Source organism: Orcinus orca, chromosome 13 (assembly GCF_937001465.1).
Source record: "Orcinus orca chromosome 13, mOrcOrc1.1, whole genome shotgun sequence".
NCBI classification, from domain to species: Eukaryota; Metazoa; Chordata; class Mammalia; order Artiodactyla; family Delphinidae; genus Orcinus; species Orcinus orca.
The window spans coordinates 69793922-69806887 of record NC_064571.1 but is presented as its reverse complement, the minus strand read 5'-3'; the positions used below and the strand labels follow the sequence as shown (position 1 = coordinate 69806887).

General features: G+C 41.4%; 1 protein-coding gene across 6 annotated transcripts in view; it reads left to right on the top strand.

Moving 5' to 3' along the window:
* BABAM2 (BRISC and BRCA1 A complex member 2) overlaps positions 1 to 12966 on the top strand; it is a 446047-nt gene that overhangs the window by 343884 nt on the left and 89197 nt on the right. For 5 of the 6 annotated variants that reach the window (XM_033425181.2, XM_033425184.2, XM_004268165.4 and 2 more), the window contains 3 exons: positions 2575 to 2674; positions 5699 to 5769; positions 8545 to 8627. In XM_033425181.2, the coding sequence (XP_033281072.1) occupies positions 2575 to 2674; positions 5699 to 5769; positions 8545 to 8627 (254 nt within the window). The remainder of the gene's footprint in view (positions 1 to 2574; positions 2675 to 5698; positions 5770 to 8544; positions 8628 to 12966) is intronic. The other variant, XM_049696342.1, reaches the window with a different exon arrangement.

The following is a 12966-nucleotide window of genomic DNA, read 5'->3' as shown; positions in this document are numbered from 1 at the left end:
GCCACCAGGAAGTCCCCTTGTAGCCCTTTCAAGATTAAAATCCCCCCTGCTCTCAGGGAGGCACATAATTCAGCAGTAACAGCAGCCTGGACTCTGGCAACAGGCTTCCCTGAGTTCAGATCCTGGCTTTACCATTTCCTAGTTGTGTGGACCCAGGGAAATTTCTTCTGCTCTCTGAGCCTCAATTCCTTCACTTGTAAAATCACAGTGGTAATTCCCACCTTGTTGAATTGTGGAGAGGATTAAATTAGATAACGAGAAGGCACCTAGCAACAAGGGTTAGTTCTTGATAATCACAGAAGCAGAGTGCAGAGAGATGGGCCTGGCAGCAGAGCAGCTGGTCATTGGATTTCTCCATACCTCTGCTTCTTTCTATTATTATAGGTAATTTTTGTTTAATGGCTGTATTTCAGAGGCAGAGAGAGAGTTTCAGGTTGAGAGGATTACTCGCATGCTGTTTTTACTCCTTGTATTCAATTTAGTGAATGATTAAGAACTTATCCTGTAATGCTATTTACAGGTCAAAGGCCATTACTATCAATTCTAGAGAACTGTCCGAATTTTTTTTTTAATTTTATTATGTTAAGGATTGTTCCTCTAAGCAACCTATGAGAAGCCTGGATCTTGTTCTTCTCTGTTGTGCAGATATTCCAAGAACCACAGGCTGTAAATACTGGATTTATTTTTCTTGTACTATAGAATTTTCTTCTTAATCCGTTTTCCATCCTAATGGAACCATTAGACACTTCCAGTGAGATGTGTGCCCTCTGTGTACTTTTGCATGAAAAGAGGGGACAGAAAGCCTTCCTCTCGTTCACAGAAAGTCATAGGAATTTTCCTAGCCTTCTTCAGAGTTGAGGCTAAGTCTCATCCAATGTCTACTCTGAGAGGAGCGAATGGAAATGATGTCCTTGCTGATTCTGTGCAGTTACAGGGTGTACATGACATATTCACGTCCTACTTAGTCAAACGCTGTCTCAGAATTTTCTCAGTTGTCAGTTACTGTGCTTTTTAATTACCATCTGAGTAGGATAAGTCAACAGCGAATACTTCCACTCCATATTGAGTTGCTCACACCACCTGGAATTTTATTTGTTTCTTGGGATTTCTCATTCCTGTAAATAAATAAACATAATATTCATTTTTACCGGAAAAATTAATTTCAGAAATCTGTAGTCAATAGGGAGACAGGCTGGATCTGGAGTCCTTTGAGTAGTTACATATATTGTTCCTTGTACCACAAACTCTAGGCTGAGTCAATCTGCTCTACACTATTTGAGAAGGATTTTCTAGACTGTTACTGTTGTGAAATGTTTTGCTTCCATTTACAACCTCGTTACTATGGGGACTTGGATAATGAATAATCACAACATTAAGAGATTTTAGGGGTCTTTTTATATTCCGTTGTCTTACAGAGAGGCTTTAAGAGGCTTACAGAAATATATATGTTAAAATAAAATTCAAATAAGAAAAACAAATTAGGACCGAAGGAAAGTGAGAGTAGGAAAGAAGATGAAATCAAGATTAAGGATGATATACAAAATGCATGCTATAAGGTTCTGAACAATTTTTTAAAATAATCTTAACGCTGGTTAATTAAACTGAAAAGAGAATATCCAGGAAAGTTCTGGAAAATGTTTCTGAATCAAGAGCGTCTTAGTGTTTGGATTGATGATTTTTGACTGTACCTTCTTGTTTAGATGAATTGAATATCAGTGTTTACTGGGATTAGTTGCACACTTCCTACCCATATTGACCCACAGACACGGGACCCCGGTGTTTCAGAAAATGTTTATTTAATTGCCACCATTTAAAAATTGAGAGATTAAATCATCTGGATTTCTGGCTTCACTTGAAAAATTAGGATCTGGTAAGACCAGGCTTGTATTCCTACATGTCAGAGATGGCTGGGGCTGATCAGTGAGAGCCCTTCCCACTGTGCACAAAATCCCCAGTTCCTTCAAGAGTCCCCACCTGGTTCTCTCCACTCATTTACAAAACCTGCCTGGGCTGGGTAGACCCCAGGCTTTTGCATCCCCTGCCCTAGACCACTTGCCTCACACTAAGAATGAGGAAACTAAAGCCCAAGGAGGCTGCCCAGGGCAACAAAGCCGGTGAGCTGCAGAACTAGTCCCTTTGGTACACTGTTACAGCGTTGTGTCAGTTCAGTTTTGTTCAGTTTAATGAATGACTTACCTTTGCTCAGCCCAATTATGAACTGGGCATAATCAAGAGTATAAAAGCCTGTGTTTCAGTAACAGGTACAATCCATTAATGTTGGTAAGACATTTACCCATGCCAATCAAAATTTGCTAATTTGTACTGTTGTGTGATAGGATCAGGAGTTGTCATTAATCGTTAGCTGTTAGTCATGTGTAACATGAACATGTTGTCTTAACAAAATGGATAGAATATATGTGGAAATGTAGTCGTAAAGTGAAGCCCCTGTAACCATCGTCATTACTTCAGGCAGTTGGTGGGCAGAGTTGGACACGAGAAGCCAAGTCTGTTTGGGGTGTCACTTAAACTGCCTGAGCCCTGAGAGAAGTGTCCATTGTTCTCTTGTCCTTTCAGTGCACTTGGCGGCTCCTCAGCTCTTCATATCCCAGCTTTTCCAGGAGGAGGATGTCTCATTGATTATGTTCCTCAAGTGTGCCACCTGCTCACCAACAAGGTAAAAGCAAGTCCTCTGCCTCCCCCACCTTGTGAGGCTCCTTCCTCCAGTGTCATCTACCCAGCATCATGGTGCACACACCATCCTCTGCACCCCATCCTCTTAGTTTCAGCCTCCGTCTGACATCAACCTTTCCTACTTTGAATTACATCTCATCAGTTTCTCTCCTGATTTCTTTGCCCTCATTCCTTTTCTGAGGATTCTGACCTCCTGTTCCAGTCTTATCTTCATCTTTTAAATGTATATCTCCTGTTTCTTGAATTTCCTTTATGCCCTAAGTTTTTGCTAGATCTTACACCTCCTTACAGTTTAAAAATTTTGAACTTTCATTTCCCAATTATCTGTTGCATGCGTGTGTGTGTGTGTGTGCGTGTGTGTGTGTGTGTGTTTGCCACTAGTTAATATCACGGTAATTCTGTAGAGCTGCTTTTATCTCTTCCTGCTTTTCTGTACTGCACTTCTTAATAGTTGGCTCTTGATTCTCCCTGTCATGTCTAGGAGCAGTTTGCCAGAGTCCTGCTCCTAGGGGCAGGATTTCCAGGTCAGCTTGTCTTATAGTCAGGCACATCAGATTATCTAAAGCCATCTCTTAGCTGTGTTAATGAGCCCTTACACTGGCAAGTAGCTGAGTTTCCACTAATGGTTGTTGTCAGCTATTTCTATGAAGTATACAATATGCTTGTTAATGTCCAGCCAGTGTATGTAGCTAAAAACCGGAGATATTAATCCACAAGCAATACTGACTTTGTTTCTTCTCCCACATGGACTCAGTTTGCTTAATTCCCCAAATCCTATTTTCTTTGCTCCTGTTGACTTGTTCACAATGGCTTGGAAAATAAATCTTTTGTTTGTCTCTTTCATTCAAAAGATAGCTCATCTCTATATAGAAAATATTTTAGAAATATAATAATATTTCAAAGGCTTCCGTATTATTTTTTAAATGTCAGAGAAACTAAAATCGGGCAACTCCACAGTCTGTGGGCTCGGCCCAGATTCCAGGGTATTTAACTCTCACAGACTGGTTGCTGCTCATTGGACCAAATTACCCCAGCCACTGCCCTCCTACAAAACTGATCAGAGCACAGATTTCTTATTTACACTGGGGGACTTTGCGCTGCCTTCAAATCTAGATATCCCAGTATTATAGAGAAAAATGCAAATTTGGTCTTCCAGAACCAAGAAGAAAAGCCTTTTTAAAGCTCTCCAATTGAGATTAATTTCTAGTCATACATTTTCCTCAAAAAAATTGTAATACCATTTTCCCAGAAATACAAGAATCAGTCAGTTTTTCTTATCTGGTTCCCTTTCATTAATTTTGCTTGTCTTTTAAAATTGATGTTCTTCTCCTTGCCACAAACGAGGACAGTATGGGCTGCTTTTAGAAACAATCTCTTCAAATGAATTTCCATAATTACATTGGAATCTATCTTTATAGCCAGTTTTGTTGTGGGTTTCTGTTAGAATGGTTTTCTGTTTTTAAAATCAAGTATACAGAACTGTTTTCATCTCCTTTTTAAACAAAGCCACTTAAGCAAACTTATCATCTGTTTTTCTTTTCCCAAAATAACATTTCTGATCCTGCATTAAGCCTGCAAAGCAAGCACTGTTTTTATAAATTGACATAAAACCCCTGTTATATAAATAGAATTGTTTTACTTTTAAAGGGTACAAATGGCTATCAGTACCAATTGTGTCAAGGTTATTTCAAGCACTTTATCTCGGGCTTTTGTTATCCATGGAAACTCAGTGTGACTACAGCCAATATAAACAATTTGGGGGGTCTTTTTCTCCCACTGTTTCTTTCAGCCATTATGAAGACATTTCATAAGGAATGTATTTTTGTGTTAGACGCTGATGGGTAAATGACTAACTTTCAGATGCCTAGCTTAATGAGTTCACAAATTTTTTTTATAGAAACTGTCATTTGGTGATAACAAGGAAATATAAAAAGGCAAAATAAAATCTCCTGTTGTAACACTCCTTATTCTGAATGTTATGAGCTTAAAAAGAAAGAATTGAGCATTTCTGTGCCTTTTCAATAGGCGTTGTAGTTCAAGATAACCAAATAGACCCACTGGATGAGAGGAAGCTCTTCTTTATAGAGAATTCCAGCTGATAAATGCAGATGGAATGAGAGAATACAAAAATCACCATTTTTTCAGGTCCTAGTGAAGTAATCGATTCAGACAAGGATCTCCCAACAGATACTAAAACCATTAAGTAAAAGGTTCATGGGAACTAGATCTTCCCATGCTTTGAGGGGTGTACCCCTGGATTACTCACTATGGCAGAGGGGAAACATCCCCTTACAGTAGAGTGGTCTGGCTGGCATCACCTTAACCAATGATCAAACTCAGTATTACCTAGGAAGTTTTCTTGCCCAAAATATTTAACCTGAATCTAGTCACACCTTTAGCTCTAACTTCCAATTTTAGGAAATACAGATGGTAGAGAAAAAAGGAAGGAAACAATCAGAGAATCGAGAATACAGAATAAGACAACTAGCCCAGTCTCTTTGGAAAGTCAATATTATATACACACATCCACACCCCAGGAGGTACTATTATTCTATAGTAAAAGACTTTCTGAATTAAATGCCTGATCCCTGTTTACACCCTGCTTTTTTCAAAAATGTTTTGGGGACAGTTGGGAAGTTTTGAAAATGGACAGCGTACTAAATGAATTCAGAGAATGATTATTAAATTTGGTATGATAACAGTATTGTGGTTATGCAGGAAAATGTCTTGTTTTTCGGAGATGCATGCCTAAGTGTTTAGGGGCAAACTGTCATGATGTCTCTAATTTCCTTTGAAACACTTCAGCAAGATTGATTGACAGGTTGATAGGTAGGTAGATGGCTGGATAAAGCAACTAGACAAAATATTCACAGTTGTTGAATATAGGTGTGGGAATATGGGTGTTCAATTTGCTATTCTTTCTACTTCTCTGAATCTTTGAAATTTTACATAATAAAATGTTTAATGATTTCCTACTCCACTTCTCAGCTTTGGGTTCCTATTCCAGGTGCAGTATGTGATTCAAGGATATCACAAAAGAAGAGAGTATATTGCTGCTTTTCTCAGTCACTTTGGCACGTAAGTTCTTTGTTTAAACCACAAATCAATGACGCACTCACGTCCTGATGACCCTAATATAAGGGCTTGATTAAGAAAATAGCAGTTCTTCCGTATGATACCTCCGAATGCCATTTTGATTCTTCTTGGTGTGTTGCTTACACTGAAGCTCCCAGGAAGACTTTTTTCTTTAGCATTCTTTAGCAAATAGTAGAATCAAATATCTTCCCTGGAGCAGCGCATGACTAGCCCCAAACACTGCAGTAACAGTGGGCATAAGGCCTGCTTCTTCTCAGGCTCTTTATAGTCTGCACAACACTTTCACCTCCGTCATCACAGAGCAGTCATGAGGTGAAGCAGGCAGGCATGACTGGCACATTCTACTGAAGAAAGCCCCGAAACCTTGGCCAGTTCAGGCACCCGGCGGAAGTCACACATCTCGGGGAGAGAAAGCCAGGCTGGGATCCTGTTCCCAGGACTCAAGTCTCCTGATAGGACCACTGCTCCCCACAGGGCCACAGAGATTCGGGAAGGAAGTCTGGCATTAGACACCATCACGATGACTCACACTTGGGATTAGGAGTTGGAAGAAGGCCCCACAAGGGAGGAGGGAAGTGTATAGCTGCAGTTCCAGGGTAGACATCTCCTCCCACCCTCCCTGTGCTCTGGCCCTTTCCTTTGCCCGAGGTGGGCTGCTCTGCAGCTGTTTCCTTAATGATGGTAGAGCCCTTATCAACTTTCCCCTCAGGGCTTAGTTGGGGAATGGACTTTCCTCACAGTCTTCTTTAAAAGGTGGATCCCTCTACCTACCTGGGGGGACTAAGCCCTAAGGGTTTTAGTGGTCTAGTTATGTCCCACCTTATTCCAGAGAAGTGGTGTGTGTGTGTGTGTGTGTATTAAAATTTTAAATAAGTAAATGAAGAAATTAGGGCAAAAGGAATAAGAAAGAGAAGATGAGGTCAAGAATAAGGTTGGGGGGACTTCCCTGGCGGCCCAGTGGTTAGGACTTTGCTTTCCAGGGCAGGGAGTGTGGGTTCGATCCCTGGTCAGGGAGCTATGATCCCACATGCCCCGAGGCCAAAAAAACCAAAACATAAAACAGAAACAATTTTACGAAAGACTTTAAAAATGGTCCACGTCAAAAAAAATCTTAAAAAAAAATAAGGTTGGGGTATAATTTTACAAATGTGGCATAATTATAAGCAAAATTTCTGACTCCTCAAAACAATTTCAAGAAATTTTCTCATTATCCACAGTGAAATTTGTCATATCCCCAAAATAGAAGTATCAATATCTAAACAGTATGACTGTCTCTTACGTGAGTCTCTAATACTTAAGATTTTTTTCAGCTTTATTTATGAGCATTTTGAGAAAGTGCTTATGATCCAAACAGTGGTTAATAAATGACACCGTTAGTCTCCTCATTTTTGAGTAAGATTATCTTTCTTATATATAATCGAAAATGCAGACATTAACACAATAACCTCCAAAGCAGGGTACACATCCCTCAGGGGTGTGTGCCCCATCTCACTCCATTCACGAAAAGGGTGAAAATCGAATTTACACTTGTTTTTAAATCTCATTCGGTTTATGTACATTTTTGTGTTTTTTAATACATATAATATAGTAGTACTTGTATACAATTACGAAATCATATACAAGTACTACCATATACTGCACTATATGCGTAATGAAAAGGATTCTGTGCTCGTTTTTGCTTACGGGATGCAGGATCTAAAAAGTTTAGATATCAGTGTTATAATGTTGAGTAAATTACATATCCTTAAAAGAAATACAAACTGGTGAACAGAGTTGTTGACTTAAGTCAGCAGATCTTAGTGATGTATCAACAGTCTTTGAGCAAATCACTAAGCCTTCAGTGCCTTAGTTCCCTTACCTTCCCAATGAGTTCAACTGTTCCTTCCTACTTAAACCTGGAGGCCATCAGTATTAATGGTCTGATTGGCCTGACTCAGCCAGGATGAAGGCATCTCTAAGGACAACAAAGGCCTCCTTGTATGGACAAGAGAGACCATTATCCTTGTCCTCGCTGTGTGGTTAGTATTGGCACATTATGGTAACACCCCCTAAGCACTTAGCTCTTGAGGGAAATGGGGGAGGTGAGCCTATCAGAATTCTCTCCAGGCCCTTCCGTGCTCAGAGGCTGTTCTCCATTGACGCATGAAGCGTGCATCTCCCATCTGAACCCAGTGTCCACCCAGCTAACGTTGCTACTCTGTCTTGAGCCTGGTGGGGAGGATAGGGGGACACAAGAGAAAGGATTCCAAATCCTTTGGAAGAAAGTAGTATATAATCCTGTAGTTAGTAATATTGTCACTGCTTGTTACTGTTCAGTGCCTAAGTGAGTGAGATTTCACTATCACTATACAGACATAGGGTCATTGTTGCCCTGATTTCTTCATTTGTCCTTTTGCTCATCACTAATAACTAACATTTGCATAACATTTTATGGTTTACTTTACTTGTTTTTCACAACTCCATGATGAAGTTTACAAATATGATTATATTTGTTTTACGGATGAGGAAACTGAGGCTCCAAAGGTTAAGTGATTTGCCCGAGGTTGTAACAGATAGTAAAATGGCAAAGCTGTAACTTAAACCTAGCTGCTTTCATTCCAAATCCCACATCCTTCCTGTGGTAACACTCACTTGTCTTAAATGCATCTCGGATTCAATAACCCTGACTTTATGAATATACTCTTTACTTGTTTCCATCTCCTTTATACCTTGTTTTTATGAGGGTTTTTTGTTTGTGTGTATGTTTTTATTACTTAGGGGTGTCGTGGAATATGATGCAGAAGGCTTTACAAAACTCACTCTGTTGCTGATGTGGAAGGATTTTTGTTTTCTTGTACACAGTGAGTATACTTTTGCTATTAGCATGTCAGCCTGCATTTAAAAATGTACTAAACCACATGTAATAATGAATATGACAAACTTTAGTGTCCTGACTTGGTTCCTTTTACTTTAGCATAAGTCTATTTACTGCGTGGTCTTCAAGAGAAAATATCTCTACATCAGTGGTTCTCAACAAGGTATCATTTGCTGCTCAGGGGACATTTGGTCATGTCTGGAAACATTTTTGTTTGTCACGACGGGTAGGGGACCAGGGCTGGCGGTTGTTGTTACTGGCATTAGTGGGTAGAGGTCAGAGATGCAGCTAAACATCCTACAGTGCATAGGACAGGTCCCTAAAACAAAAAGTTATTGAGTCCACAATGTCAGTAGTGCTGAATTTAAGAAACCCTACCCTAGAGAGATTTCTGTTTTCAAAGTATCTTTCCAGATTCAGGCCTCAAAACTTTCAAGATTACTCAAAACATATTGCTTTGATCATTTGGTTATCATTCTTATTAAGTGAAAAAAATCTGTAACTTTGGTAATATATAATATATATCTTAAAGGTGGGACTATGTTTTGATGAATTCCTGACATGACTTCTCAGTGTTTTCCACACAGTAGGCTTATTTAAATTCCTGTTGTATGATATTAATCAGTCAGTAAACATTGCTCCAGCTTTCGCTTAATGGATCATTTAGAGTCTCTTTTGTATATTTCTTTGTTATATAAGAACCAGTGACCCATGGTGCCAGGTTTGAGTTGCAAGTCAGCTACGAGCTTTATTCTTTAGTCATTTGATATGCAACATGCCCAGACTTCAAGCCAAAGGCACAGAAGTTTCAGCTCTCCCGAGTCCAGTTACACAAAAGCAGTGGGTTTGGGTTGACTTCACTCAGTATGTGGAACTACCCTAGACTTAAATAAACTATTTCAGGATGCACAGCTTTGGCCCTGTTTAGCCAAGCTGTCAGTGTAAAGATAATGACTTGGGGGGATTTTTCTTCCCCAGCAGTTTTACTTTCTTGGTTATGATTTGCTTAGGCTAAAATAGTTCTTAATTTGTCTTACCTGACGTCACATCAACAGATAGTAGGGGAAGAAACCCCCAAATGTCCATAGTGGTAGAGGGAAGAAAACTCTAATGAAAACCTTACCACGGTATAATCTACATAGAGATGATTGAGAGTTGGCCATACGTACTTCTAAGAAGTTGGTTATCCCTGTCGTTTAAGGCATTTCCCAGTGATAACCACCTTGTCATGCAGTGCTTCATACGGAGCTCCTACTCGATAACTAGTCTTACATGGGGACCATCTTTTCAAATGCATCTGAAAAATGCAAGCATGTTGCTCTATATTAATTATGCGTACAGATAAGCAGAGAGTTGGAGAGGTGAAGATTTTCATCTTGGGTGTGCCTCCAACTAATTATATGACCTTGTTCAAATCACTAGGACAAGCCTCCCTCTGTTTTAGTTCCCTCTCATGTCACTGGGGATTTGGTTGGTAAGTCCTGTGGAGACATCAGCAGATGGAGCTTAACCTGCAATACAGGGCCAGGTGGAAGAGGAAGTCCCACAGTCAAGGCCTCCTGGCACTCTCCTCTTTGCTCACCATCTTCTGTGGCTCTACTGAGCGGAACTTCGTACTGCTGCTTCCAGCTCTCACTTTTAATTCTGACCTTATCACGGCTTTGGTTTTCTGTTCTGAGTGTTAATTGCTTTCTGAGATCTCACTTCCTATTTGCTCTGTCCACTTTGCCCCACCATCTTTATCCCAGTGATTCTGTTTCTAGCCTGGTAACCTGACCCCAGATCCTGACTGTACGCTTGGTTTGTGTCTCATGACCCTGGACAGCTGCCTGGGGGATTAGTCTGGTGTGTTTCCTCTAGCCCAGCTCAGCAATAGGGACCTGTCCCCTGCCATGAATGGTGGTGGCTATGGTCTGAGGCCTCCGGGAGTAGCTGTGAGAGAAGGACGCAGAAGGAAGGACACACAGGAGGACAGTTACAAACAGTAAATTAGATGACTGCTTCAACCAATTTCTTCATCCCAAAGTGGCATGAAATCTCAACAGTTTGTCCCGAAACTTACTTTGGTCTCCTAGCCATGATTCCATTTTCAAAAAAGATGATGTCAGGGCTTCCCTGGTGGCGCAGTTGTTGAGGGTCCGCCTGCCAATGCAGGGGACATGGGTTCGTGCCCCGGTCCGGGAAGATCCCACATGCCGCAGAGCGGCTGGGCCCGTGAGCCATGGCCTCAGAGCCTGTGTGTCCGGAGCCTGTGCTCCGCAACGCGAGAGGCCGCAGCAGTGAGATGCCCGCGTACCACACAAAAAAATAATAATAAAGTAAAAGATGATGTCAGATCATATCAGATATAAGGGGAAAAAGATATCCTCGGCACTCATCTTTCTCACCTGTGTTTTCCACATGCAACTCAAGGCTGCCTGTTCTGGTGGGGCCTGGCAGGAGAGCTGTTCCGGGATAAAAGAGCGTCCACCTCTCAGCTCCTGCTGGCTCTCCTCTCAGTGCGTTCAGTGTCACGGCAGTTCTTGTTCCTTTGGAAGGTCTATTCCCCAAAGAATGTTTTCCCCACAGTACTGTGTATCCACTATTTCTTACAGCCCCTTCTCTGCCTTCCTCTGTCACATGCAAAATTAAGTCCTAAAGTCATATTTTCACTTAGTTTTGATTACCTTCTTCCGAAACATAGAACCCCCAGACACTCATTAGAACAGGTACAGGGACCTTGAGATTTGTTTAATTTACTTTTTCCGAAGTGTTTCCTTAGGCTCTTACTCCTTTCCTCCCCGGGCCGTTTGCTCTCCGCTCTTAGCATCACGGCCCATGTTCTCGGCTCTTTGGCAGATAAGACCTTGTCTGTGAATCAGGGGATTTTGATGCTGTTTCCTGCTCCGTCATTAACTCACAGCCTGTCTTTAAATAAATTATTTCCACCCTTTTGCTACTTTCTTATATCTAAAATGTAGGACTTGTAACATGATAGTGAAGCTTGGTTAGGTGATGCGTTTTATTCAGTCGTACAGTTAAGCATCTGAAACTTACCTTCTTTTGGAAGCATCTGCTTGCTTGGTTACAACCCCCGTGGGACCACTTATTCCCTTTTTTCCCGTCATGAAGATGGGAGTTGAATATGGGGTGGCATTATGGGGTGGGGAGACTTAATGATAGAACATTGCCTTGAATTATTCTGAGATCTCAAGAACAAGAAAAAGGAAGAAGGAAGCGCCTAGAGATGGAGCCAGTCTTCTGTGACTGGTTCACTGCTCCATGCAGCTTGAAGACCTGGCAGGACACAGATAACGTCTCTGGTCTCCCCCACCCTCTGTTCTGCCCAGGCCCAGAAAGAGGTTTGTCGAGAGGGCAGGTGCTGGCAATAATTCCGAGCATTCTGGATGCTAGAGGAAAGAGGCAGTCCTCTCTTGAGGCTGATGGCTGTGACCTCAGACCTTGCCAGAGGGTTCGGAAGTAAGAATGCCCTAGGGGAGAAAGAACATTGTACGGATTCTGGGATCTCTCAGGAGACACTGCAACTTCCTGGCATTCTGGCAGTTCCAGGAGGGGAGCTCTGACCATGGAGAATTTTCATCCATTTATTCCTTCTTTCTTTCCTTCATCCATATCAACATATCGCAAGAGTTGGAACCACAGCAGGATCAGGGACTTGCTTTCATTCAGAAACTGTTTTCGGAAAGGTTTCCTGGCCATCATCTAAGAATTATCTGTAGTGGTTATGTAGGTAATTCTGTATTTGCCAAGCTGTATTTTACCTCTGGAGGTAGATGCTATATTTAAGGCAGCAGCTTTTCAGAATACTGGATGACAAGAGAACCAGATAGCAAGGCACAGTGACACAGAACAAAAGCAACCACTGGGGAAAATTGCCTGTTTTTCATGGGCCCCTGTCAGCTGCACTATAAGGAATGCAGCTGCCTAAGGTCGCAGGGTTGCTGCTTGGAAGGAGAGGGTATTGAGATCTTTTGCAGTTACCTGTAACTCCTTGGTAAATGACCCTTTGAGTCATCCAGCCTGGACCATAGGCCTTATCTCCCTGGCAAAATACATATTGGACCAAATCTGACCATTTTAGGTATTCCATTTCATTTCTTCTCTTCTCGACCCCTAACCCAATCAATTTAATCCAATTCACCTGAGTTCTGAGTTGATGGCGAACCTGCTGTGTGCTCAGGCTTGTGCTAGGTCCCAGGGGATATAAGTAAATAATTCAGGCTTGACCTTAAGACACACAGAGTCTCGAGCAAGGGTTGGTTGGCCACAGCCTATGGGCCAGACTCCACCCTGAGTCTATTCTTATATGGCCCTTGAGCTAAGAA